We start from the raw sequence: 24,347 nt of genomic DNA on the forward strand, positions 1-24,347 counted from the left end.
TGGAACCCTTTTTCAAGCTTCCTCCTTTTAAAGATAGAAGGCCAAGGTTTTAGTTTCCTCTTGCACTTCGTGTTGTGCACTTCCTGTGACTGCATCTGTCCTCAGGGAAAGCAGTGAGAAAAAAGGAAGAAAAAAAACCAAGGGGGATTCCCACCCCCCACTCTTTCCCTTTGCCAGTTTCTATCAGGCAAAGGGCTTTTTTCTCTGTCTCCTGGTTTCTTGAGGCCAGTGTAGTCATGTCTGCTCCTGGACCTTGCCTCAGGGCAGGCTTGGGTGGGATTAAAAATAAAAACAGGGTTTCCCTCCCCTACTCTCTCGGTCCTAGTTCCTTGACCAGAAAAAGAGAGTTTCTCTTGGAGCTTTTTCTTCCTGTGCCCGCTCTGTAGTTCCCGGATCCAGGATGCCCTGAGTGTGAGCTGGAGATACGGGATGATAAAAACCAAAGAAAACCATCAGCTCACTGCCATATCTTTCCTTGAGTTTTGATTTCTCTCTCCAGTCTGTCTGTTATTACTTACTTTTCAGTCTTCCATTAGCTGCTTTTTGGGTATCCTGTCCAGGGTTTTTGTCGTAATAGTGCAAGACGTGGGTTGGAGTATTACTTATTCCATCATAACCAGCACTGGGGCCCCTACCTTGGTATTTTAAATCCCACGAATTAGGCATTGATGTTGCTGTTTGATAAGCTCCATTTGTTTTGATTTACTAACAGGCTTCTTTCTTCTCCCCACCCCCTTTTGTACCTCCGAACTTACTTCTTTCTGGTACTTTTATTTTGTCTGAAAGTGTCTTTATTTTTCTAGTGCTCTTAAAAATAATTTATCTGGGTGTATAAATCGAGGCAGACATTATTTTTTCTTCGTAATTCAAAGACAACATTGCACTATCTTTTGGGTTCCATTGAGAAGTTAACTGTATGCTTGTGGCTACGCTGTAGATACTGTTTTGTTTCTGTTTTTGCTTTCCATTTTGCCTGCTATTAACATCCTCTCTTTGTTTTTGGTATTTTGCTGTTTTACCAGACTGTTTCTGGTTGTGGACTTCTTCATATTTATTATGCTTGGAATTTATTGGGCTTCCTGAATCCATACTGGAAAATTCTTTTTTTTTTTTTTTTTAAGATTTTATTTATTTATTTGACAGAGACACAGCGAGAGAGGGAACACAAGCAGGGGGAGTGGGAGAGGGAGAAGCAGGCTTCCCGCCGAGCAGGGAGCCCGATGTGGGACTTGATCCCAGGACCCTGGGACCATGACCTGAACCGAAGGCAGACGCTTAACGACTGAGCCACCCAGGTGCCCCCATACTGGAAAATTCTTAACCATTGTCTCTTCAAATCCTGCTTCTTCCCCATTTTTTCAGTCTTTCTTTCTGAAGTTCATGTTATTAGACGCATCCAACCTTCTGTCTTTTATGTTTGATTTTTTTTCTTCATATTTTTCACCTCTGTGTTTCCATGCTGCATTCTAATCATATCTCTGGATCTGTCTTAGGCTCATCCAGTAATTTTATCTCTTGCTGTATCTAATTTGCTGTTTAATTTATCCTCTTACTTTCTTATTCTACTTTAAAAAAAAAAAAAAAAGATTTTATTTATTTGACGGAGAGAGACACAGAGAGAGAGGGAACACAAGCAGGGGGAATGGGAGAGGAAGAAGCAGGCTTCCCGCCGAGCAGGGAGCCCGATGCGGGGCTCGATCCCAGGACCCTGGGATCATGACCTGAGCCGAAGGCAGATGCTTAACCGACTGAGCCAAACATTTCTTATGGTTTGGGCCATTTTGATTTTTTCTTCTGTGAATGCCTCTTTGTATTTATTTCTTTTCTATATCTATTTTTAACTTCATTTGCCATTGAATAGATCTTTTGATACCTGATTCCTTGTCAGTTATATATGTTGCAAACACTGTCTTTCTGTTTGTGGCTTATTATTTCATTTTATCGTGCCTTTGAACTATAGAAATTTTTTTAAAGATTTATTTATTTATTTGAGAGAGAAAGAGACAGAGGGAGAGGGAGACAAGCAGAGTCGCTGCTGAGCGGGAAGCCAGACGTGGGGCTCGATCCCAGGACCCCAAGATCATGACCTGAGCTGAAATCGAGAGTCGGATGCTTAACTGACTGAGCCACCCAGGCATCCCTCAATGGTTTTATATTCTTTTTCCAAAAAGATCTTATGTATGTTTTGTTAGATTTATTCATTTTATTCCTATTACCTTATTGTTTGCTGTTTTAGATAACTGTGTCTTTCTTAAAATTGAATCTGGTCTGGTTTACATACAGTATCCTTTTCAGGTATTGTAAAGCAGTGAGTTTTTAAAAGGTATAAGGGGGGGGGTGCCTGGGTGGCTCAGTTCGTTAAGTGCTTCACTCTTGATTTCAGCTCAGGTCTTGATCTCAGGGTCATGAGTTCAAGCCCCACGTAGGGCTCCACACTGGGCTTGGAGCCCACTCAAAAAAAAAAAAAAAGAAAAGAAAGAAAAAGAGATATAACGTTGTATAGCTGCCAACACAATCCAGATACAGAATATTTCCACTACCCCCAGAGCTCCTTCGCACCCCTTTGTAGTCAATCCTCTCTCCCTAGCTCCAGGCCCTGGCATTCAGGGCTCTGAGTTCTGTCCCTATAATTTTGCTTTTTCTAGAATTTAACCTTCAAAATAAAACTGCCAGCTATTTTACCAGCAAAAATGGGTTTGTTCAGGAATAGCGGAGGATTACAGTCTGTGACAAACCAGCTATAGCAAAATCAGAGGCAAATCCATCAAACAAAAGAGAGGAACACTTTTTTTTTTTAACAGAGGAAAGGGGGAAGCTGGGGGAGGCTGTTATAAACAAGTCCATTGGAGTCACCTGGGAGTTCGAGCTACAGTGGCTTCTCATGGTCTGGGTTGTCGTGGGGGGAGGGGATGAAAGCCTTTCTTCCAGCTGCTGGGGTATTAAAGTAGCTTCCACCTGAAAGGCCCGGCTCTTCCCGGTGGATTTGCAATTGATAACGCAGCCTCCACGCTGCTCTGCTCGCTGCTCCAGGTAGGGCACGAGAGGGCTTCCCTTCCCAACCCCCCCACCTTTATTTTAGTGAAGTTACCCTTTATTAATTTTCACAGTCGTATACATGGGATCTTAGCCTTTTGGGTTTGGCTTCTTCCACTTAGCAGAATACTTTTGAGATTTCTTCACATTTTTACACGCACCGGTGGTTGATTCCTTTTTATTGCTGGTCATAGTGCCTTGTGTGGATGTACCACGACTTGTCTATCCTGTCACCAGTTGACCGGCTGGTGGACAATTGTTTTTTTTTTTCCCACAGTTTTGGGTGATTACGCATAAAACTGCTGTGAACATTAGGATGCCATTTGTGTGAGACCATGTTTTCGTTTCTGTGGGGTAAACACACAGCAGTGGGACTGCTGGGTTATATGTGCATATGTATTTACATTTATTTTTTTTTATTTTTTTTTAATATGTATTTATTCATGAGAGACAGAGGGAGAGAGAGAGAGAAGCAGGCTCCCAAGGAGCAGGGAGCCCGATGCGGGACTCGATCCCAGGACCCTGGGATCATGACCTGAGCCGAAGGCAGACGCTTAACCATTTATAAGAATCTGCCAAAATGTTTTTCAAAGTGGTTGTACCTTTGTTGTTGTTGTTGTTTTGTTCCGTTGGCATCCAGAGTCCACACCCTTCAGCACCCCGGGCCTGAGGGCCTCTGGAATGTTCTTGCTCTAACTTAGGTTTGTACCATTTTGAAGCCCCGTCGGCAAAGTACAAGAGTTTCAGTTGCTCTGCATCCTCACTAGCTCTCGGTATTGTATCTTGTTGTGGTTTTAATCTGCATTTTCCTAATGACTAATGATTTTGAAGTTCATTTCATGTGATTATTTGCCATCTGTATCTCTTCTTTGATGAAGTATCTCTTCAAATCTTTTGTCCAGTTTGTAAAAATTGAGATTTGGGTTATTGAGTATTGAGAGTTCTTTATATGTTGTGGTTACATGTCCTTTATCAGATGCACGTTTTACAAGTATTTTTTTCCAGTCTGTAGGTTTTTTTTATTTTTTTAAGATTTTATTTATTTATTTGACAGAGACACAACGAGAGAGGGAACAGAAGCAGGGGGAGTGGGAGAGGGAGAAGCAGGCTTCCCGTGGAGCAGGGAGCCCAATGTGGGGCTCGATCCCAGGACCCTGGGATCCTGACCTGAGCCGAAGGCAGACGCTTAACGACTGAGCCACCCAGGTGCCCCTGTTTTTTATTTTCTTAATAGTATCTTTCAAAGAGCAGAAGTTGTTAATTTTGATGAAGCTGGTTTATCAATGTTTTCTTTTATGGATCATGGCTTTGGTGTTGAATCTTAGAGATTTATGCCTAACTTATAGTCACAAAGGTTTTCACCTGTTTTTTCTTCTGGAAGTTTTATAGTCTTAGGCTTAACATTAGATCTACAATCTAGTTTATGTTTTTAGAACATGTAATGGAAAGTATGGGTCAAGGTTCATTTTTATTTTTTTGCACATGAATATCCAATTGTTTCAGCACCAGTTGTTAAAAAGACTCTTCTTCCCTTGTTGAATTACCTTGACACCTTTGTTAAAACCTAGTTGACTAGAAAGGTAGGTAGGTAGGTAGATGTCTATTTCTTTATTCTGTTCCATTGCTCTGCTTATTCTTTCCCCTCTCCCTCACTGTCTTGATTTCTTTAGCTTTACATAAGTTTGAATGCAATAGCATGAATCCTCCAACTTTGTTCTTTTTCAAAATTGTTTTTGGCTTTTCTAGGTAATTTTGTTTTTCCACATAAAATTTAAAATCAGCTGGTCAGTGTCTACAGAGAAGCCTGCTGGAATTTTGATTAAGAAAGTTCTGATTCTGTAGATCATTTGGGGAGACTAGACCTTTTAACAAGGAGCCTTTTTTATTGTTATGTTAATCACCATACATTACATCATTAGTTTTTGATGTAGTGTTCCACGATTCATTGTTTGTGCATAACACCCTGTGCTCTACGCAGAACGCGCCCTCCTCAATACCCATCACCAGGCTAACCCATCCCCCCCCAGAACCCCCAGTTTGTTTTTCAGAGTCCATAATCTCTCATGGTTCGTCTCCCCCTCCGATTTCTCGCCCTTCATTCTTCCCCTCCTGCTATCTTCTTCTTCTTTTTTTTCTTTTAACATATAATGTATTATTTGTTTCAGAGGTACAGATCTGTGATTCAACAGTCTTGCACAATTCACAGCACTCACCATAGCACATACCCTCCCCAATGTCTATCACCCAGCCACCCCACCCCTCCCACCCCACCCCCACTCCAGCAACCCTCAGTTTGTTTCCTGAAATTAAGAATTCCTCATATCAGTGAGGTCAGATGATACATGTCTTTCTCCGATTGACTTATTTCACTCAGTATAACACCCTCCAGTTCCATCCACGTTGTTGCAAATGGGAAGAGCTCATTCCTTTTGATGGCTGCATAATATTCCATTGTATATATATAGCACATCTTCTTTATCCATTCTTCTGTTGATGGACATCTTGGCTCTTTCCACAGTTTGGCTATTGTGGACATTGCTGCTATAAACTTTGGGGTGCACGTACCCCTTCGGATCCCTACATTGGTATCTTTGGGGTAAATACCCAGTAGTGCAATTGCTGGATCATATGGTAGCTCTATTTTCAACTTTTTGAGGAACCTCCATACTGTTCTCCAGAGTGGTTTCACCAGCTTGCATTCCCACCAACAGTGTAGGAGGGTTCCCCTTTCTCCACATCCCCGCCAACATCTGTCATTTCCTGACTTGTTAATTTTAGCCATTTGGACTGGTGTGAGGTGGTATCTCATTGAGGTTTTGATTTGGATTTCCCCGATGCCAAGCGATGTTGAGCACTTTTTCATGTGTCTGTTGGCCATTTGGATGTCTTCTTTGGAAAAATGTCTGCTCATGTCCTCTGCCTATTTCTTGATTGGATTATTTGTTCTTTGGGTGTTGAGTTTGAGAAGTTCTTTATACATTTTGGATACTAGCCCTTTATCTGATATGTCATTTGCAAATATTTTCTCCCATTCTGTCGGTTGTCTTTTGGTTTTGTGGACTGTTTCTTTTGCTGTGCAAAAGCTTTTTATCTTGATGAAATCCCAATAGTTCATTTTTGCCCTGGCTTCCCTTGCCTTTGGCGATGTTTCTAGGAAGAAGTTGCTGCGGCTGAGGTTGAAGAGGTTGCTGCCTGTGTTCTCCTTTAGGATTTTGATGGACTCCTGTCTCACATTTAGGTCTTTCAACCATTTTGAGTCTATTTTTGTGTGTGGTGTGAGGAAATGGTCCAGTTTCATTCTTGGACAGCATGTGGCTGTCCAATTTTCCCAACACCATTTGTTGAAGAGACTGTCTTTTTCCATTGGACATTCTTTCCTGCTTTATCAAAGATTAGTTGACCATAGAGTTGAGGGTCCATTTCTGGGCTCTCTATTCTGTTCCATTGATCTATGTGTCTGTTTTTGTGCCAGTACCATACTGTCTTGATGATGACAGCTTTGTAATAGAGCTGGAAGTCCAGAATTGTGATGCTGCCAGCTTTGCTTTTCTTTTTCAACATTCTTCTGGCTATTCGGGGTCTTTTCTGGTTCCATACAAATTTTAGGATTATTTGTTCCATTTCTTTGAAAAAAGTGGATGGTATTTTGATGGGGATTGCATTGAATGTGTAGATTGCTCTAGGTAGAATTGACATCTTCACAATATTTGTTCTTGCAATCCATGAGCATGGAACGTTTTTCCATTTCTTTGTGTCTTCCTCAATTTCTTTCATGAATATTTTATAGTTTTCTGAGTACAGATCCTTTGCCTCTTTGGTTAGATTTATTCCTAGGTATCTTATGGTTTTGGGTGCAATTGTAAATAGGATCGACTCCTTAATTTCTCTCTCTTCTGTCTTGGTGGTGGTGTATAGGAATGCCACTGATTTCTGTGCATTGATTTTATATCCTGCCACTTTACTGAATTCCTGTATGAGTTCTAGCAGTTTTGGGGTGGAGTCTTTTGGGTTTTCCACATAAAGTATCATATCATCTACAAAGAGTGAGAGTTTGACTTCTTTGCCAATTTGGATGACTTTGATTTCTTTTTGTTGTCTGATTGCTGTGGCTAGGACTTCTAGTACTATGTTGAATAGCAGTGGTGATAGTGGACATCCCTACCGCATTCCTGACCTCAGGGGGAAAGCTCTCAGTTTTTCCCCATTGATATTGATATTGTTATTCCCCATTGATATTCGCTGTGGGTTTTTCATAGATGGCTTTTATGATATTGAGGTATGTACCCTCTATCCCTATACTCTGAAGAGTTTTGATCAAGAAAGATGCTGTACTTTGTCAAATGCTTTTTCTGCACCTATTGAGAGGATCATATGATTCTTGTTCTTTCTTTTGTTAATGTATTGTATCACATTGATTGATTTGTGTATGTTGAACCAACCTTGCAGCCCAGGGATAAATCCCACTTGGTTGTGGTGAATAAGCTTTTAATGTACTGTTGTATCCTATTGGCTAGTATTTTGGTGAGAATTTTTGCATCCATGTTCATCAAGGATATTGGTCTGTAATTCTCCTTTTTGATGGGGTCTTTGTCTGGTTTGGGGATCAAGGTAATGGTGGCCTCATAAAACGAGTTTGGAAGTTTTCCTTCCATTTCTATTTTTTGGAACAGTTTCAGGAGAATAGGTATTAATTCTTCTTTAAATGTTTGGTAGAATTCCCCTGGGAAGACATCTGGCCCTGGGCTTTTGTTTGTTGGGAGATTTTTGATGACTGCTTCAATTTCCTTAGTGGTTATAGGTCTGTTCAGGTCTTCTATTTCTTCCTGGTTAAGTTTTGGTAGTTGATACATCTCTAGGAATGCATCCATTTCTTCCAGGTTATCTAATTTGTGGCATAGAGTTGCTCATAATATGTTCTTATGATTGTTTGTATTTCTTTGGTGTTGGTTGTGATCTCTCCTCTTTCATTCATGATTTTGTTGATTTGGGTCATTTCTCTTTTCTTTTTGATCAGTCTGGCCAGGGGTTTATCAATCTTGTTAATTCTTTCAAAGAACCAGCTCCTAGTTTCATTGATCTGTTCTATTGTTCTTTTGGTTTCTATTTCATTGATTTCTGCTCTGATCTTTATTATTTCTCTTCTCCTGCTGGGTTTAGGCTTTATTTGCTGTTTTTTCTCTAGCTTCTTTAGGTGTAGGGTTAGGTTGTGTATTTGAGACCTTTCTTATTTCCTGAGAAAGGCTTGTATTGCTATATACTTTCCTCTTAGGACTGCCTTTGCTGCATCCCAAAGATTTTGAACAGTTGTGTTTTCATTTTCATTTGTTTCCATGAATTTTTTTAATTCTTTAATTTCCTGGTTGACCCATTCATTCTTTAGTAGGATGCTCTTTAGCCTCCATGTATTTGAGTTCTTTCCGACTTTCCTCTTGTGATTGAGTTCTAGTTTCAAAGCATTGTGGTCTGAAAATATGCAGGGAATAATCCCAATCTTTTGGTACCATTTGAGTCCTGATTTGTGACCTAGGATGTGATCTATTCTGGAGAATGTTCCATGGGCACTAGAGAAGAATGTGTATTCCGTTGCTTTGGGATGGAATGTTCTGAATATGTCTGTGAAGTCCATTTGGTCCAGTGTGTCATTTATTTATTTATTTATTTATTTATTTATTTATTAAAGATTTTATTTATTTGAGAGAGAGAGAGAACGAGAGATAGAGAGCACAGAGAGAAGAGGGTCAGAGGGAGAAGCAGATTCCCCGCTGAGGGGGAGCCCAATGTGGGCCTCGATCCTGGGACTCCAGGATCATGACCTGAGCCGAAGGCAGTTGCTTAACCAACTGAGCCACCCAGGCACCTGGTCCAGTGTGTCATTTAAAGTCTTTAATTCCTTGTTGATCTTTTGCTTAGATGATCTGTCCATTTCAGTCAGGGGGCTGTTAAAGTCCCCAACTATTATTGTATTGTTGTCAATGTGTTTCTTTGCTTTTGTTATTAATTGCCTTATATCATTGCCTGCTCCCATGTTAGGGGCATAGATATTTACAATTGTTAGATCTTCTTGTTGGATAGACCCTGTAAGTAGGATATAGTGTCCTTTCTCATCTCTTATTACAGTCTTTGCTTTAAAATCTAATTTGTCTGATATAAGAATTGCCACCCCAGCTTTCTTTTGGTGTCCATTAGCATGGTAAATTGTTTTGCACCCCCTCACTTTTAATCTGGGGGTGTCTTTGGGTCTAAAATGAGTCTCTTGCAGACAGCATATCGATGGGTCTTGTTTTTTAATCCAATCTGATAATCTGTGTCTTTTGGGGCATTTAGCCCATTTACATTCAGGGTAACTATTGTAAGATATGAATTTAGTGCCATTGTATTGCCTGTAAGTTGACTGTGACTGTATATTGTCTGTGTTCCTTTCTGGTCTACGCTGCTTTTAGGCTCTCTCTTTGCTTAGAGGACCCCTTTCAGTATTTCTTGTAGGGCTGGTTTCGTGTTTGCAAATTCCTTTAGTTTTTGTTTGTCCTGGAAGCTTTTTATCTCTCCTTCTATTTTCAATGATAGCCTAGCTGGATATAGTATTCTTGGCTGCACATTTTTCTTGTTTAGTGCTCTGAATATATCATGCCAGTCCTTTCTGGCCTTCCAGGTCTCTGTGGATAGGTCTGTTGCCAGTCTAATGTTTCTACCATTATAGGTTACATATCTCTTATCCCGAGCTGCTTTCAGGATTTTCTCTTTGTCTCTGAGACTCATAAGTTTTACTATTAGATGTTGGGGTGTTGACCTATTTTTATTGATTTTGAGAGGGGTTCTCTGTGCCTCCTGGATTTTGATGCCTGTTTCCTTCCCCACATTAGGGAAGTTCTGTTATAATTTGCTCCAATATACCTTCTGCCCCCCTCTCTCTTTCTTCTTCTGGGATCCCAATTATTCTAATGTTGTTTCGTCTTATGGTATCACTTATCTCTTGAATTCTGCCCTCGTGATCCAGTAGTTGTTTATCTTTCTTTTTCTCGGCTTCTTTATTTTCCATCATTTGGTCTTCTATATCGCTGATTCTCTCTTCTGCCTCATTTATCCTAGCAGTTAGTGCCCCCATTTTTGATTGCACCTCATTAATAGCCTTTTTGATTTTGACTTGGTTAGATTTTAGTTCTTTTATTTCTCCAGAAAGGGTTTCTCTAATAACTTCCATGCTTTTTTCAAGCCCAGCTACTATCTTTAAAATCATGATTCTGAACTCTAGGTCTGACATAGTACTAATGTCCATATTGAGTAGGTCCCTGGCAGATCGTACTACCTCTTGTTCTTTTTGTTGAGGTGATTTTTTCTGTCTTGTCATTTTGTCCAGAGGGGAACAGATGAATGAGAGAACAAAATGCTAACAGGGTAGCAACGTCCCCAGAAAATATACTCTAAACAAATCAGAAAAGACCTGAAACCAGGGGAAAAGAAAGGGAAAGAAAGAAAAAAGAAAGAGGAAAAAAAAAAGAAAAAGATAAAAACAAACAAAAACAGAACAAAACAACAACAACAAAAAAACAGAATATGATCAAATATGATCAGGCTGGTGCATAGATCAGTGCCACACACTAGCTTTTGGGTGTATTTTGGTCTGTTAGAAGAAAGTGCCTCCCAAAATTTTAAAGAAAGAAAGACTTATATATGTACAAAATGAGGGTTGATATGAAGGGATGGAAGATGACTGTAAAGATGAAAATTATAAAAAATTTTATAAAAGGAATTGATAAGAAGTTGTTTGAAAAAAGTAAGGAGAGGATTAAAAAAAGAAAAGGGAGAGAATGTGATCAGGCAGGAGACTAGAAGAAAGCCATACACTAGAGATTTAGGGAATATTTTGATCTGTTAGAGGAAACTGTATCTCAAAATTTTAAAGAGATAACTATATATATATATATATACACACATATATATATGCCAAAAATAAGGGTAACTATTATGAAGGGATAGAATATGCCTCTAAAAATGAAAAATAAAAATTTTTTTTAAAAAAGGGATTGATAAGATGTTGGTTGAAAAAGGGAAAAAGAAAAATTAAAAAAAAAGTTAAAAAAAATTAACTTTGAAAGACTAAAGAATCATGGTAAAAAAAAAAAAGCCATGAATTCTATGTGCAGTATTCCCTTAGCGCTGGAGTTCTCCCGTTCTCCTTGATCAGTAAACTTGGTCTTGGCTGGCTGTTCTTCCTGATCTTCTGGGGGAGGGGCCTGTTGCCATGGTTCCCAAATGTCTTTGCCTGAGGCATAATTGTCCCACCCTTGCCTGGTCCAGGCTAAGTAATCTGCTCGGATTTGCTCTCAGGAGCTTTTGTTCCCTGCAAGCTCTGGGTACAGCTTTGGAGGACGAGAGTGAAAATGGCGGCCTCCCAATCTCCGCCTGGGAGGAGCCGAGAACTCGGGGCCCCGCTCCTCAGTGTGCCCCCAGAGAAAAGCAGCCAATCACTCCCTTCTCCCCGGTCTCTGGCCGCACTCCGTGCTCACCCGGCCTGTGACCGAGCGTTTCTATCTCTGGCACCCGACCCCATGTGGAGTCTCCAAACCCAGCAGATCCCTGCGGTGCGCTCCTGCGCCGCTCCTCCCGGGGGAGGAAGGGGAGTCTCCCCGGATCTGCCGCTCGTTGGGTCCCTGCTGGAGGAGCAGTGGCCCGACTGTGTCACCGATCAGTTTATGGCAACCCTGAGCTGAGAGCCCGCGCCTCGGCTCCGTCTCTGCAGCCGGCTTCCCCGCTCTGATACCTGGGAGCTCTGCCGCACTCAGGCACCCCCGGTCTTTCTGTGACCCCGAGGGTCCTGAGACCACACTGTCCCGCGAGGGTTCCACCCCCCGCTTAGCCACTGGAGCAACGTCCCTCAGAGGAGCCGACTTCTAAAAGTTCCGATTTTGTGCTCCGCGGCTCTAGCACTTGCCAGAAGCGGCCGACGAGGCCCCCTCCCCCGCTGTCTATCCTCCCGAATATCGCCTCGGATTCACTTCACACGTCCTACCTTCCAGTAAGTGGTTGCTTTTCTGTTCAGAGAGTTGTTGCTATTCTTTTCTTCGATCTCCTGTTGAGTTCGTAGGTGTTCAGAATGGTTTGATCCCTATCCGGCTGAATTCCTGAGACCAGTAACAGGGAGCCTTTTGATTTATAAACATGGTATATGTCTCTGTTTATTTGGGACTTTGCTTTTTCTCATCAAGATTTTGCATACAGTTCTGGCCCCTTCCTGAGACTCTGCCTGGGCTCTGAGAAGGCATCGATTGACTGTATGTACCTCATTTGTGTGTCAGGCATCTCAACCTAAGCTATCTTTTCTCAGCCCCTTGTCACCCTTTCCCTGGAAGATGCTCCTTTCAATCTTCCATTGAAGTAAATGGCACTTCTCCTACCTAGTGGCTCACGCTAGAAAACTGGGTGTAACCCTTGAGACCATCGTCATCCCCTCTTCCCACAGCCAGGAATAATTCTGCCTCCAAAACACAGTTTTGAATCCTCTGCTTCTTTCCATCTATCCACTGTCCTTGCCCGGGACACCTCATCTCCCACCTGGACCATTGCAGTAGCTCCCCAATTCTTCTTACTTCTACTCTTCCTCCCACACAAGTGCTCTCTTCCCCTCCCCAGAGTGCTCCCGTTATAATGTCCATCTGATCATTTTGCCGCACTCCGCTTATAACCCACCAGAGGTGGGCGCCTCCATCATTAAGCGTTTGCCTTCGGCTCAGGTCACGATCCCAGGGTCCTGGTATCAAGCCCCACATCAGGATCCCTGCTCCGCGGGAAGCCTGCTTCTCCCTCTCCCACTCCCCCTGCTTGTGTTCCTGCTTTCGCTTTGTTTCTCTCTGTCAAATAAGTAAAATCTTAAAACAAGAAACAAAAAACAAAAACAAAAAACCCACCAGAGGTGACACCCGCCCTTATGATAAAACCCACATCCCTTCCAGGGGCTTTCCGTACTCCCTCCCTCGCCTTGTTTCAAACACAGGGATCTGCTTGGGGCCCCTGCAGGGACAAACTGCTTTTAAGACCACGGCTCCTGGACATGTCTTTCCCTGCCTGGCATAGTCTCTCCACAGCCTTTGCCTGAACAGCTCCCACTCAGCTTCAGGTTCTATTGTAGGTGTCATTGACTCAGAAAGGCTCCATCATTCCTTCTCACTTTGTGAAAGTGAAAAAAATCACTTTAATTTTTTTCTTTTAACATTTGTAATGTCTGTCTACTGTTTCTCCAAACAGCCCAGATTTCTGATTCATTTCACAGATGTTGCAATGAGGCTGTTTGAGGGCCCTGCTGTGGAGGTTCCGGGTGTCACTGGTTCCCCCCTCAGCAAGGTTTGCCCAGAACCCTTGGGCAGGTTGTAGAGCCTCCCCCTGCCCTTGGCTGGGCCAGCACACCTAATATCCTGTGCCCTTGTGTGTCCCTGTGTTGGAGTGGGATCACAGCCTGGGGGTTCTCGTTGAGTAGCTACTCCCCCATAGCGCCTGGGAGAGGCCCAGAGAACGGGCCAGGGCCTTTGACCTGTGTCCCACTGGCTGAGCCCTCAGACACGCCTCGGCCCTATTTCTTCTCCCAAGGCCCCAGGTCCCCCCACCGTGTACTGTAGAGGTCAGCATGAGCAGGATGGACACCCTGACTTGGCTGGGGGCGAGGCCATGTCCTCCAGCGCCCTGCAGTGAACCCAGCAAGGGTTCAAGTCTTCCTGGCCTGCAGGGGCAGAAGTCACACACCCAGCAGGAGGCCGTGGAGTCCAGGTCCCAGGACTCCTGGTGCTTGACTCTTCCCACTGGTCCCTAGAAGGAAAGCAACTGCCAGGCACCTTGACCCCCACCCCACCCCCCGCCCCCCAGGCTAGGGGTCAGTATGGAAAGGTGGCTGCCGAGGGTCCAGAGCCGAGAGAGGCGGGACGGTCTGTACAAGCAGTGGGCCACACAGAGGAGAGGGGTACTAGTGATGTGGGGCTGAGACTTTTTTGGTGCAAAAAAGTTTTTATTATAGCCCGGGGACAGGACCTGTGGGCAGAGAGAGGTGCACTGGTGATTGTGAGGAGTGACTGATTACACACTTCTTACTTAGTGGGGGTTGGAGATAGCGTAGGTCTCTAAGGAATTTGGGAGCAAGGTTTGCAGGACCTCAAAGGGCTCAGCTGTTAAGATAAGGTTATTCTCTACTGTCAAGTAAAACCTCAACCCTTCAGATATAAATCGATGGGCCATATGTTGACCGAAAATTGTTACCATATTTCCTGAGGTCACCACACCACTTTGGGGTGGGGCGGAGGCAAGAAGGAGCAACTGACCGTGGGTGGAGGTAGCCACGGGGTGAGGGCGTCCTGAGGGCCATTTGGGGAGGAGCGAGCTGGTGGCTGGGGTCGTCGGTTGGGCCAGGTGCGGTGGGCGAGGGCAGGGCTGAGGGACCCATTACGGAGGGGTTGGGGGTCGCTCTATCCTTTCCCTGAGACCCCTGCGGCGCCTCCAAAGATGCTCTTCTCTCTGGAGGGTCTCGTGTCCTCTGCAGAGGGACCTCCGGAAAGCACTCGCAGGCCACCGCACGGTCGGCCCCCGCCTGGGGCCCAGGCCCAGCTCCGGCTCCCCAGGGTGGTCCCCGCCGTCACCGCCGCAGTCGAGCCGACCCACGGATGTGTCCAGACCGGGCTGCTGGCACTGCGCCTCCTTCGCTCCCTGCTGAAAGCACCTCCGCCCTCCAGCTCAGTGACCCCGGGCTCGGGGTCCGGCTCCGTATCTGTTAAATGAACTTCCTGAAATTACCTACCCCTTGAGGTTAAGTCCTAAGTAAGATACTCCATGCAAAGTCGCTTCGTCCTGGTTTACAGTCTTCACACTCCCCTTGGCCTTATGACCCTCCTTATGCACGCGACGAGCAAAGCGAGCCTCGGAGAAGTTAAGCCGCTGGGGGTCTCATAGCCAGGGAGTGACCCCTGTAGTTCAAACTCAGGGGGAGTCCAAAGCACAGCCCTTAGCTCCGATTAAGGCAGAGGGCATGTCCTGGATGCCTGGTGGAGGTAAGGGGGCTGGTTCAGTTCTGTCCTCTCTCGCTCGGGCCTCCATTGCCACATGTGTTGAATGAACAAAGAACAGAGCATGATCGCCAAGGTTGTGGCCACGGAGGCACAACTCCGCTCGCCCGGCTGGGCCCTTCAGTGCTGCTGCTGGTTCCAGGACGTGGGGCTGGCCAGTCTGACTCGAAGACAGGCTCGAGTCCAGGGGGGCTCTCCCTGACTCCAAGATGGGCAAGTGGCTCGGGGGTGGAGACAGGTTCAGGCCAGGGACCCCTCAGAGCTCCCTCCTTTGTCTGACGAACTTTCCCTTTCTAGAGAAGCGAGGGTTCCTGGGGGAGCCCCCCAAGGCCTCCCCTGAGACCCTGCAAGCCCCGTTGCCCCCACACCCCTGTCCCTGGCCCTGACATGGTCCTAAGGCAGCTGGGCCCTGATCTACTCCCTCTCTCACAGCTCCCTGACCCTCCCCAGGGACCTCCGCAAACCCCCACCTCTCTCTTGAGCCCCCAGCCCTGCAGGGACCATTGAGCGGATCAGGTCAGTGCTGAGGGCTTCTGAGAGGAGGAGGAGGAGGAGGAGGATCACTGGCTGAGGAAGACAGGCCCTTAACCACTCCCTCACTCTGCCTGCCCCCCCCCCCCCCCCCCCAGTGCTGTGTAGCGCTGGTGGCTGGGTCGGGCTGGGTCTCGGGAAGGCCACATTAGAGCATGCCTAGAATAGTAAACCGGGTTTCTCAAAGGTTCTGGGGTTGGACACCGCTCTGCGCAGGCCCTCCCTCAGCCAGGCAGAGGGGGTGGCAGGTGGCACTGCCTGGGATTTCCCACAAGCAGAACCAAGGAAGGGATGGAGTGGCTGGTGTCCCCTCCCCCATGCTAGTATTCGTCCTGGTTGGGGGTGCGGTCTGAGCCTGGCTCCAGGACCCTTCTGCCCCCTGCCACCCAGAATCTGCCGCGTTCCTATGGAGCCTTGCAGCTTTCACAGCTCTCACCACATTCTCCTGTGGCAAAGGTTCGATGAGGCCCAGGCTGCTCGCCCTGTTTACCGGAGGGCTGGCTCCGAGATGGGAAGATTAGTGGGTAGGGGAGTGTGTGTTTGGTCCCTGTGTTGGCCGGGCCTCTACCTAAGCCCCCAAGCAACCGGTGGGGAACAGTGCTGGTGCCCTAGCACTGAGAGAAGCTGGAGGAAGCTACCGTGGGCAGATGTGAGGGGAGCTTTTTCCCACCTGTGAATTCTGTGGAAGGCAGGCATCAGGACCCCCTCTGCAGATCACCTCAGAGAGCCTGACATGGATGCCCCAGGGATGCTTTTCTTGGGTTGAAGACCCAGGAGCCCTTGCTGTTGTGCTATGATGTGGCAAGAATTGAGTATGGATCGTCCTGCCATCAGTCCCCGCCCCCCGGTCTTGTCTTCCCAGCCCCTGGTGTCTCTCAGCAACGTCTGCTGGGCCAGGACTCTACAGGGTGGGGGACGGGCAGGTGGGAGATCTCCCAGGCTGAGGCCTATCCCCATCGAAGTCTAACCCGGCCCCTGCCTCCCAGGGGTTGAGCCTGCCTCTTCACTTCTTAACCCTTAAAGAAGAAAAGGTCCAGCCAAGGCCCCAGTCAGAAACCACTTTTTTTTTTTTTTTTTAAGTTACCAACATCACCTGTGAGGGTTGGGGACTTGAAAACAGGAAATCAACCTGGGATGGGATTTTGTCACCTCACATAGATACACGTGTGCCCACACGTACCCACGCGTGCACACGTGCTGACCACATCCGCAGCAAGGGGGCCTTGGCCGGGCATGTGTGGAGACACTTATGCGGGCCTAAGAATGAAATAAGATGTGCAAAGATGATGCGCCCCCAGGACCCAGACACCACAAGGGGGTCCCAGAAGTCTGAGAGGAGAGGAAGCCCAAGCGGACTTGGGGTCCCTCTCATCGAACTCCTAAATGCCCCTCCATGACTCTGTGCCCCAGAGAGTCCGGGAAAGGGACGAGGTTGGGGCCGGCTTGGAAAGGCCTCTCTCCCGCCTGAGCATAAAGTCCATTCTCCACGGAGATGAAACTGTCGCGTGCTGAGGCTGGCAGGGGTGCCCAGCGGGCGGGCGGCTGGGGCTGGCAGGCTGTGGGGGCGGGCAGTGCCGCCCACCGGGACAGTGGCCGGGGCGGGAGCACCGTGTCCAGAGTTGCCGGGCCGTAGCAGCTGGTGTTGACGGTGGGGTAGGCGGCCTGGAGAGAGACCAGGGAGGCCTGACCAGCCCCCTGCGGGCATGATAGGGAAGGAGGCCCAAGTTAGGCTCTACCTCACAGGACCCACCCCCCACCGCCCGGCTGCAGCCTCCTCTGCTCCCCACTCCCAAACGCCCCCCCCAATCCTCACCCTTGCTCGCGCCTGTGTCTGGGGACCGGCGAGGCGGGGCTGGACCTTCAGGACAGACCTGGCAGAGTGAGGCAGGTTAGAAGCAAAGCAAGTGGCTGGCCCACCGGTGCTGGGGTTCAGACTGGGGCCGACAGGGGTTGGGTCTCACCAGTGCCTCTGCCGATGCAGGAGGTGGAGGAGGTAAACACAGCCAAAGAGGAGGACCCCTGACACCCCAAAGATCCCGGCCAGGTCAGCCCGCAGTATGGGAGCTGGAGTAGGGGCAGGGAGCCCTGTGTATAGACAAAGAGGCGTACCAGACGGGCGGCTGGTGCCCCCCTTCCTCCCTGGCCCCCTCTCCTCAGCCCCACCTTGGTCTGTGCTGAGGAAGAGGTTCCCACAGGCCTCCTGGGAGCCCTCAGGAAAGGAAACAAAGTTGCAGCAGAAGGTGGTGTTGGGCCTGGGGCTCCTCCCCTCAGACCCTTCTTCCACCGTGAGGGAGATGCTGGTTTTGGTTTCCCAATGGGCCTGGCAGGCAGGGGGCCAGTGCTGGATGCCGAATTCTGGGTGCAAAACAGCCAGCCTAGTCCCTCCGGCACCATCAGGCCCCCCGGAGCTCACGGTCACTAGGGAGACAGAGCCAGATCCCAGGAATCCACAGCGGACAGTGAAGGACGGGGACTTGGTGGCCTCCATCTGAACTTGCACCCACACTTCAGGGGTCCCTGTGGGAAAGACACATAGGAGGACCCCAGGGCTGGGTCTCCACCCGACCCCCCCGTCTTCCGCTTCTCGCCCCCAACTCACCAGCAGTGATGCAGAGTGTCAGCAGCACCAGGAGCAGGCCCGGGGCCCGGGGCCCGTCCATGGCTTCCCTCTGGCCCCAGCTCTGGGAGCTGTCGTGGTGGGGACAGCACCCGTGCTTCCGTTATCATCGCAGGAAGTTTTCATGTGTGAGCAGGCCCCGGGGAGCAGCCGCGCTCAGTGTGCTCCACAGCCCTGCCCCACTTCCTTCCCTGTCTGCCTCTGGCTTGGTGAACACAGGGCAATGGGCCTCCTTCCTTGAGAGACTTGAAGCCACAGCGACAAGGTTTTCCCTGTACGAAGGCTGCGCTGCACGCGAGCGGGGCAGCGGGCTCAGGTTCCTTCCCCAGCCCTGTCTCCAGGTGACCCCTGGGCAGGCCAGGCCCTGGGAAGTACGAGGGGGAAGAGACGGAGAACCAGGGCTCCCTGGTCTCTCCTTAGGAAGAAGCCTCTGGCCCCCTCCCCCCAGCTAAGGGGTGGGAATGCACAGGAATTTGGGAAGAGGAAGATCCTTAGCAGGAAAGCCAGCAGGGGGCTACCTGAGAGCCGCCGGGCTTGACTCATCTATTGATCCCTAGCTCAGGCCTCCCTCCTGAACCACAGCTTCATCATGTCCAGCGGCCCACTTCGCGTTGCCTCCTGGATGCCTGTCACAAACGTCCCCCAAACTGAGCTCTGTCCCAGCTGCAGCCTCCCCCCAACAGTGGAGGGCACAGGGGCTTCCAGCTGCTTGGGCCAGAAGCCTAGTCCTTTCTGGCTCTTCTCTTTCGTCTCCAGCCTGTCAGGAAGCCAAGGGCTCCCCACCCTGACCCCCTGAGCCCTTTGTCCCGCTCCTTCCACCGCCCCCCGACCCAAGCCGTCTCTTTCCACAAAGTATTGCTCCAAATTGCTTTCTGGCTTCTGTTCGTTTATAGAACACAGAGCAACCATGATGCTGCTGTGATCAGAATGCTTGGCATCTTGTCCTCTCCTGTGCCAAGCTTGCGTGTGGGGTGAGAGGAGCTTGGCGAGCTCAGGGTTAGAGCCAAGGGCCCGTGCTGAGGACTTGTTTTTTGTCCAAGGTGTGGTCAGAACAGAGCTGTGGCCCTGCCCCTGCCTGTTACGGTGCGTTTAATCCTATGTTAGCCAAAAACCAAATCCATCTCTTGGGCAGACTCTCATCCCATCCACGCCTGAAAACCTAGAAAAGCAGGGCCTCCAGGTCAATGGCTTCACTGCTCCCAGCCCAGTGAGCGGCCTCTCAACCCAGTGACCTTCACTCAGATCCGATGGGCCACTCTCCAAACCTGACTCAGACCTGTGGTCACCACTTCTTCCAGTACTGTTCCCCTGACAGGGTGGGAGCCCAGCTCAGTGTGGATGCAGAGCACGGGGGCATATGGAACCTCAGCCTCCCCGCCCTGGAAGCCTTCCTCCCACCCACTGAAATCCTCCCCACGTTGCGAGGCCCAAATCCCACCACCTCCGGGAAGTTGTCCCTGAGTGAACATTTCCCTCTTGAACAACCACTGCATAGACGGTGGGCCCCGGGCGGTGGCTGCCTGGGGGCCCTGGAGGGAGGGCTGGCTTTCAGAGCCCAATCACACAAGGGGAGAGCAATACTTGGTGGTCGATGGGACAAAAAGCAATGGCACAACTACTCCCCAACATCTTCCATTTTGTCTTGTAAGCCACACTGTCCCCTCAGTTAAGTTCTCATTGTAGACGATTTAAAGCATAGAAAACATCAAAGTTCGGGGTGCCTGGGTGGCTCAGATGGTAGGACGTCTGCTTTCGGCTCAGGTCATGATCTCGGGGTCCTGGGATCGAGACCCACATCGGGCTCCCTGATGAGCGGGGAGCCTGCTTCTCCCTCTGCCTCTGCCTGCCGCCGCCCCCCCCCCCCGCCCCCCGGCATGTGCTCTGTCAAAAAAAAAAAAAAAAAAACCCTTAAAAAAACAAAACAAAAAAACATCAGAGTTCTTTCACTTTCCCCGTCATTCCCATTCCCCTCCCCATTTTTTCAGGAGTTCAGACTGTCCATATTTTATCATTTCTGGGTTTTGTGCATGGCTTAGGAAGACCAAATTATAAAAATAACATTGTAAGTTTTGTTTTTATCCCAAACTCTATGAAGGGTTTCCTTTTAGCCCCTAAATAATTTAATTTGGGGATGGTGTAAAATAGTGTAACCTTTCAGGTGGAGAGCCAATGTCCCCAAAGTGTCTTTACCTGCTGTTTTGAAATGCCATCTTGATCATAAATTCTTACAAACGATATACTGCTGGATTCTCTTTCCTAATCTTTCTGTTGATTCATTTGCTTATTTCTGTTTCAATACCACAAGGTCCTAAGTAGAATGCTTTTGTTTTGATGTGATGACCCTTGCCCTTTCTCAAAACTTTCTTGGCTATTCCTGAACAGTCTCCAGAATTCTGAGCTCCAGTGACACAGGTGGTCATTAAACCTGCCACCAAAAGCCCTGCATCATCAGGCCTGCATTGCTGGGCCTCTTCCCTTTTTGGCACAGAGACACACAGTAGATGACCCAGGTCTGGTAATGGCCACTTCCAGCTCTGACCTTTCCGAGTGAAGTCCCTGCAGCCACATCCAGCTCATGTCCTGCTGCAGTAATAACATCCCCCGTCATCAGTCTCTAGAATCAGGCCCGTGGGGGCTGAGTTGGTGCCATAATTCCATAGTTCTGCAACCTTAGACAAAGCAACCTAACCTCCCAAAGCAGCAATATCCCAACAGGGACAACCCTTTGCTTCACAGCTCGTGGCACCGCACTCACGCCTGGCTCCAGCCCTCAGTGAATGTTGGTGACCAGATTTTTTTAAGATTGTATTTTTAAATAATCTCCACACCCAACATGGCGCTCTTGCTCACAGCCCTGAGATCAGGAGTCACACGCTCCATGGACTGAGCCAGTCAGGTGCCCCTGGTGACCATCATTTTATGAGAGACCTTCCTCACCTGAGTTTGTACAGTGAGACTCCTCACTGATCATTTTCACAAATATCTTAAATGTTGTGAAATGGCCATTTATGTTCCCCTATCAAAGTAACAATAAGAGGTAACATCGAGGTGTACACTATGTGCTAAATTTACTCTGGGCAAGTCCCACAGATCCGTTCCATACTTACAGCGACCTTGTGAGGAAGTAACTTGCCCAAGGTCACAAGGCTAGTACACAGTGAAGCCAGGGTTTGACAAAAATTTTAGCCCCAGAACCCACACTATTACAACTATGCTGAGCTGCCTCTCCCACATGTAAAAATGTTAAATGACAAGGTTTTGATCAAAATCCAGCAATCCTCTGCCCCATCCGTGGAGAGCCTGTGCTCAGTTCCGGGGCTGGGCTTGCCCCCCATCCCGATGGGAGCTGCTCCTGTGCCGACAGGAGCCGCTTTAGCCTTCAGCGCCTGCTCCCCCACTCAATCCCTTGCTGGCTCTCAACTACTGTGTTAAAGTTGATATACGTCCCTTCGTCTTCCCGAGTCCTAGGGTTCCTCCCGCGGGTGGGCCACTCCTCCGTGCTCTGCTCCCGTCCGACCCCCGCTTTCAGTGCCTACATCTCCAGCCCAACCCCACACGCAGGGCTCACAGGGAATCTGTGCTCAAGGAAGACTTGTTGTGTGGGTCCTTCCCAGGGCTTGTGTTCCACCCTCCCCCAGGGAAGGAACTACCGGGCTCAGACTTCAGAACGTCTCCGTGTGAGAATAAACCTTCCCCCGTCCCGCCCCCTTATCCTCTCGTGCCATCCAAGAGCAGACTCTCTTTTCAGCCTGTAACATCCCCGGTCAGTGCTGCCTGTAATTCAAAACACAGGATGACTTACCTGTTAGCCGAAGACTTTTCTCCTTAGCCATCTGAAAAAAATCTCTTCACTTTAAAATTTAGGAAAGAACACCACCAACTCACCTTCTGGCGCAGCTCCTGGCCACAACAAAGGTTAAAAAAGAAAAACCCTTAATTGAAGATGATTTAAAATAATGTAAAAGCTATTATTTGCAGGGGGGCGCCTGGGTGGCTCAGTCGTTAAGTGTCTGCCTTCGGCTCAGGTCATGATCCTAGGTTCTGGGATCGGGCTTCCCACTCCGCTGGGAGTCTGCTTCTCTCTGCACCCCGCCCCCAAGCTCGTGTGTGTGCGCGCACGTGTGTGTGCGCGCGCGCCCTTGCTCTCTGAAATCTTAAAAAAAAAAAAAAGCTACTATTCGACAATAAGCTAACAGGCAATGCACAGCAGTGCCAGTCCCCTGAAAAGCACTGCTCAGTGTCACCTGTCAACCCAGGTAAGGTCAGCCTGTGCAGAGGCCTCCAGCTCTCTTATCCAAGCTGGCCTCCGCTCCGGGTCCAGCTTGGCTGGGGCCTGGCCACTCAGGGCTGTTGCTCTGAAGCCCATGGCCCCTCCTGTTAGCAAGACGTTTACTGTCACAACATCCTCTAGAGCTGTGGTTTTCGGTGGGGGGGGGGGTTTGAACCTCAGGTGGTACACAAGATATCAACTGCTGTCATGCAGGACAAACTGACCAACATTTCTCATTTTTAAAGATAAGAATACAATGAAGTTAACTTTTGGTGCTCTCAACTTTTTTGGTGCTCTCACTGGGATCCCAATGTTCACCTCTAATCAATCAGATCAGCGTCCTAAAGTAAGAAACTCAAACCCAAAGCTGCTGCGGGCCTGCAGTCTACATGCTCCAAGACGCGGTGGGTTTTGTGGTCCTAACCATGCATATGCCCTCTAAACACACGGTCACTGTACTTGGAAATCATTTTCTGACCTAAGTCTTCCAAATGAAAAAATTTAGGGGGTTTTGGCACATATACTAAAAAAAAAAAAAAAAAAAAAAAAGTAAATGCAGCCAAAGCAGCACCTATTCCATTTGGATTTACAAGGTTTTGAGAGGTACTCCTCTGTTATGCAGACCAAAAAAATAATTACCAAAATAAACTTTCAACAAGAACCTCAGAAAACATTAGACCATGATTTAAAAAATGTTTCTCCCTTTGCTATTTTTTTTAGAGCAAAAAGGTATTTTGTACTATTAATAAAATATTTCAAAACATTTATTTCATTAACTCACCCATTACTTTTGGGTTGGTTGTTTTGTTTTTTGAAAGAGAACAAGAGAGAAAGCAAGAGTGCGAGCACACGCAGTGGGGGTGGGTGGACGAAAGGGCAGAGGGAGAGGGAGAACCTTAAGCAGGCTCCACGCTCAGCATGGAGTCCAACTCAGGGCTTGATCCCACAGCCCTGCGCTCATGACCTGAGCTGAAATCAAGGGTCGACGCTTAACCGACTGAGCCACCCAGGCACCCCACCCATCACATTTTTAATGTGTGTAATAAATAGGGGCACCTGGGTGGCTCAGGCAGTTAAGCGTCTGCCTTTGGCTCTGGTCATGATCTCAAGGTCCTGGGATTGAGCCCCACATCGGGCTCCCTGCTCACTGGGGAACCTGTTTCTCCCTCTCCCTCTGTATCTCCCCTGGTTTGTGCTCACTCGTGTGTGTGCTCTCTCTCTCCCACTCTGTCAAATAAATAAAATCTTTAAAAAATAAAAACTGGTGGGGCGCCCGGGTGGCTCAGTCGTTGAGCGTCTGCCTTCGGCTCAGGTCATGGTCCCAGGGTCCTGGGATCGGGCCCCGCGTCGGGCTCCCTGCTCCGCGGGAAGCCTGCTTCTCCCTCTCCCACTCCCCCTGCTTGTGTTCCCTCTCTCGCTGTGTCTCTCTCTGTCAAATAAATAAATAAAATCTTTTAAAAAAATAAAAAATAAAAACTGGTAAATGTTTATATAATTCTTTTAACTGACAGACATATCCAAACTTTTGGAGTCTTAGGACTCTAAGGTTCTCTTTTAGTTACTAATGCTATATAACAAACCACCCCAAATCAAGTATAAACATTTTATAGTGCTCATAGATTCTATGGGTCAGGAATCTGGAAAAGGCACAGAAAAGATGAGGCCTGCAGTGTTACAATCATCTGGTTCACATCTGAAGCACATCTGGTGGTTGATACTGGACATAGGCTGGGACTTCAGCTAGGGCTGCTAGCTGGAACCCTAAACATTGCCTTTCCATGTGGCTGCTTGGGGCTGTCTCACAGCCTGGTGACTGGGCTCCAAGAGTGAACAGGTCAAGAAACAGGATGTTGGAAGC

The 24,347-nt window shown here is 47.9% G+C and overlaps 1 protein-coding gene across 3 annotated transcripts; it reads right to left on the minus strand.

The window, feature by feature from the left end:
• Window positions 1–16,662: 16,662 nt before the first annotated feature.
• PVRIG (PVR related immunoglobulin domain containing) lies at window positions 16,663–18,619 on the minus strand. Of its 3 annotated transcripts, none has more exons than XM_027611098.2 (5): window positions 18,202–18,619; window positions 17,766–18,119; window positions 17,564–17,666; window positions 17,416–17,473; window positions 16,663–17,297 (listed from the first exon to the last, which is right to left on the minus strand). In XM_027611098.2, exons 1-5 carry the CDS (start codon window positions 18,260–18,262, stop codon window positions 16,971–16,973), a joined length of 903 nt encoding a protein of 300 aa, XP_027466899.2. In that variant the 5' UTR covers window positions 18,263–18,619; the 3' UTR covers window positions 16,663–16,970. The 3 variants fall into 3 exon arrangements, with proteins under 3 accessions (XP_027466899.2, XP_027466898.2, XP_027466897.2); XM_027611097.2 differs by having other exon boundaries at window positions 17,564–17,687; window positions 18,202–18,618; XM_027611096.2 differs by having other exon boundaries at window positions 17,564–18,119; window positions 18,202–18,617.
• Window positions 18,620–24,347: the final 5,728 nt, after the last annotated feature.

The sequence above is a fragment of the Zalophus californianus genome, chromosome 10 (genome assembly GCF_009762305.2).
Source record: "Zalophus californianus isolate mZalCal1 chromosome 10, mZalCal1.pri.v2, whole genome shotgun sequence".
NCBI lineage: Eukaryota > Metazoa > Chordata > Mammalia > Carnivora > Otariidae > Zalophus > Zalophus californianus.